At 45.7% G+C, this 4,046-nt stretch overlaps 1 protein-coding gene across 1 annotated transcript in view; it reads right to left on the bottom strand.

Moving 5' to 3' along the window:
- MCF2L2 (MCF.2 cell line derived transforming sequence-like 2) overlaps positions 1-4,046 on the bottom strand; it is a 130,645-nt gene that overhangs the window by 13,042 nt on the left and 113,557 nt on the right. Inside the window, exon 27 of the mRNA XM_031055432.1 lies at positions 1,170-1,265. Coding sequence (XP_030911292.1) covers positions 1,170-1,265 — 96 coding nt within the window. The remainder of the gene's footprint in view (positions 1-1,169; positions 1,266-4,046) is intronic.

Here is a 4,046-nt window from a genome sequence, read left to right as displayed (position 1 = left end):
CGAGAGCTGAGCTCTTCCGAGCTGTGCTTTGCTGCCTGGAACACTGAATGCAAGACATTTCATATGACAAGAAAAACTCAGATTAAAAAGTAAAAGAGGTCCCAAACAAAATTGTAAATCTAGACTTGCAAAAATTACAGTATTATTTCTGAAATCTGTGTTTTGTCATTGATTTTCCTGAGTCACAAGATCTAAAATCCACTTGTTTTTCTATTCAGACATTGAGCTTTGTCCATCTTGGATCTCACTACCACATGCAGCCTTAATCTGGTAGCCAGAATCTTACAGCAGTGCTGACTCTTGGTGCATTCTTATCTACTTTATCACATTATAATTTAATGCTTCTGCATTTCTGCTTTTATGCTTTCATCTTGGTTCTTCCTCCTTTGATGCTCACCCTCTCCCATCACTGCATACTAACCCTTTGTCTCACAGAGGAAATATTATTTATCAGAACAGGAGAAAAGCCACACAAAAACAATAAAGGGAGTAATTACAGTATCTTTTCAGAAAGTAATTATAAGTAGTCAGTCAATTTAATTTCTATTTACCTTTCCTCTAAAATCTCTTCCTTGTACAGCTATCACAGGAACTTGAAAAGCTCTCTGCTCATGGATATCTACTAAACATTTATGCACAAGTACCCAAAACACAGCATTTTATGGTGTCGTATAACATAATTAAGTGGAATAAAACCCCAGATCTCCTGAATTCTGATTCCCCACTTGACCACAACTGAACAATATTTGAAAAAATGACATCCAACCAATGAATGATTTCACACGTGAAAATCTCATGTAGCACAACAGATATGATACTCTTTTTCTTCAAGCCTGTAAGCTGCTGAAAGAAGTTCTGTTGATTATTTAAAACCAGTTCACACTTTGACCCTTGAGAGAAACTGAAACAAATGTTACTTGCACTGTACACCAGTAAAAGACCCAACCAGCCAACCCAGAGGTTGCCTTGCCAATGCTGCTGTGGGAGCAATTTTTGGTGACGGCATCTTTGAGCAGAGGAGCCACCTGTGTGCACCAGAAAGGAGCATTTGGGTGAGATGCAGCAGCACTTTAGGAAACGGTGATGGATGGCACCATGGGATGGCGAGAACATTGTGGGAGTGCAGGAGACAGATGGCCTGAGACCAAATGCTGCATGGGTGATTTTACCTTTGGGTGGAGCTCTGCGGTTGGAAAGACCTTGCAATGTGAATCGCTTTCTAGCAAGCGCTGTGCGCTCAAGGTTAAGGCTGCTGGAAGCATCAACTAGGAGAGAGAGGGAGAGGGAAGAGAAATAAGGAAGGAAGGGACAGCTGTTCAGCTTATGGGAAAGGAAAGGTTAGCACTGGATGACAACTAAAAAGAAATCAATAAACTTTGATTCAGTTCAAGCCTGAGCAAGAGCTAATCAATTGGAAAGGTGACATGAGGTCAGGGTGAGTAAACCAGCTGAGCCAAACAGACCCCTGGGTTGAGTTTGGCTCACTAAGTTTTAATGGAGAACAACAACAAAACAAAACCAAAGAATAACAGGTGAAGGGAGGTAGCTCTCATCAAAGGAAAATACAATTTAGCAGCAAGCTAGAGCCTTCTGTTATGGAAACACATCATTGGTTGGAGCAGCGAGTTGTAGGGAGAAATAAGAGAAGAAGCCTTGCAGTACAGGACATACAAGTGTTGGGAGCAGTCTCACTTCTGCAATCCAGCACTGGCACTGAAGAGTCTGCCCTCACCAGCCCTGTGGCTGGTACATCTTCAGCCTTACCTGCTGAAACCTTTCTAAAGCCTCTGAAGCTGGCAGAGTCATGCAATTGATCTCCTGATTAGCTGGGATGTAAGGATGCCATGCCAGCAAAGCTCACATGCCAGGCTCCTGCATGAATAATCAGCCATGCTGTCTGACAGCTGCCTCTGCAGAGATCAGTCACAGATGGATTGAGGTCCTGAGGCTCTGGGCTTGAAAGATACTCAGTTACTCACATTGCAGGAAACGGGACCTAGCTCAAACCCCCAGATCCACACATTCCTGCCAAATCCTCCATCTGCTCCTTTCTTGGTGTGGGCAGATAACACCCAGAAGGTTTATGGCAAAGGAGCAGGAGAAAAACCATGTGTTGGGTACCTGCTTCTGAGCCTGGGGATTTAACCAATAGATTTTTCCTCCTCTTTAGTTCACACACTATCACGTGAAAATCTTTAGAGGGACAAATGAAGACCAAAAGTACAAAGGGAACACAAAGAGACAGTGAATCCACACTGACAGCAAGCAACAGACAGATTAGCTATGCTTCCAAAGGAAAGTGCATCCCATCACTTCCTGATTTGCAGCCAAGATAATCCAGGACCTGAGGTGCCTGCATGCATAGGGGGGGTGTGAGAGGAACAGATTTTAACAACACAGAAGAATTATATCACTGTGGTTCAGCTCATTCCACCCAGTGCCAGCTCTGGGCCAGGCAGGTGCATCTGGTGAGGAGCTGCTCTTGAGCAGTAGGTTCAGCTGTGGGGCTGCCTTTGGCTTCCAGACAGTCTGTGTTGGCCATTCCCTGCCATGGCTGCCCCCAGTGCCAGGCAATCTTTGTACAGATACTGTAGCTTATAAAGAATTAAAAAACTGATATATAATATATATTTACTTTCTGTTTTCTTAGGGCAAGAAAATCCATAGCATTTAATTATCAGAGAGTCCCACAGGGAGTACAGCAATGCATGTGCAGAGAAGTGGGCTGTGTTTTTCAGCTCTGCAATTGAATCACTTCACTGAGGGACCCCTTTGCATTTCCCAAGTCCCCACAGCCTCTCAGCACCAGCAAAGCATTAGACACTGGTCTCTGAAGTCATGTTGTCTCCACCTGAGTCATACAAACCTTTTCCTTCATTCTGCAGGTATACCAAATAACCCTGGAAATTATTTCCAAACATAATAAGAACCAGGTCCTGATGGGCAGCAGGTTGAGGGAGAGCCTGCAATGTGTACTTGAGGCAAAGAAAGCTAATAGCATCCTGGGCTGCATTGGGCAGAGCTGTGCCAGCAGCTCCAGGGAAGTGATGGGATGTTTCCCCTTGTCTCAGGACAAGAGAGACCCTCCTGCAGTGCTGTCCTGTCCTGGGCTCCTCGAGTGAACTCAGTGAGGATCATTAGGGGATTGCAGTAGCTGGCATGAGGAGAGAGTGACAGAGCTGTGATTGCACAGCCTGGAGAACAAAAGGCTCAGGAGGATCTTATAAAATAAAGAAGATGGGGCCAGATGCTTCTCAGTGGAGCCCAGTAAAAGGATGAGAGAGGCAACAGGCACAAATTGAAATATGGGAAATTCCATTTTAAAATGTGAGAAACCCTTTCTACTGTGAAAGGGGTTAAACCTAGGACAGGGTCCCCATGGCAGATTATGGAGTCACCATCCTTGGAGCTGTTCAGAACCCAAACGGACATGGCTGTGAGCACCTTGCTGCAGCTGAACCTGCTTTGAGCAGGGCAGTCAGACAAGGGGGTCCCCAGAGGATCCTGCAGGATTTGCTCCTGTTTTACTTCAGTGCAGTGACTCCACCAGTCAGGTCCACACAAAACACTGATTTACATGTAGAAAACTCTGCCACAGCCACTTATCAATAAGAACAACAAAACTGAAATAGTTTGTCAATAGTACCCTCCCTTTCTGTACTGCAGAAACTCCCCAGTATTTTAAAATAATGTGTTCACATTAACTACACCGATATTGGAAGCATTTTACAGGCAGTAGGTGGCACAAAAGAGGCAGTTTTGGCAGAGCCCCAGGCTGTGTGCCGAGTGTTGGGACATTTTTGAGTTCAGCCCCCTGCAGAGCCCCAGCCCTAGGTGCCTCACAGGACACAAACTCGAGTTTTGGTGGGACATCTAGAGCTGGAGAGCATTTTGCTGGCTCTGCAGAGCGAGGTTTGCAGCTCAGGATGCACAGGGCACCCGAATCACCAAAGAATGGACTCACTGCCCAGCCCTGCAGGAAGAGCCACCCACCGGAGGATGAGGATGCTCTGGGCTGAGCCAGTGGGATCCCAGCCAGAGCCCTG

Source organism: Geospiza fortis, unplaced genomic scaffold (genome assembly GCF_000277835.1).
Source record: "Geospiza fortis unplaced genomic scaffold, GeoFor_1.0 scaffold172, whole genome shotgun sequence".
Classification (NCBI taxonomy): domain Eukaryota; kingdom Metazoa; phylum Chordata; class Aves; order Passeriformes; family Thraupidae; genus Geospiza; species Geospiza fortis.
Note: the sequence above shows the minus strand (reverse complement) of the source record. Positions and strands in the feature narration are given on the sequence as shown.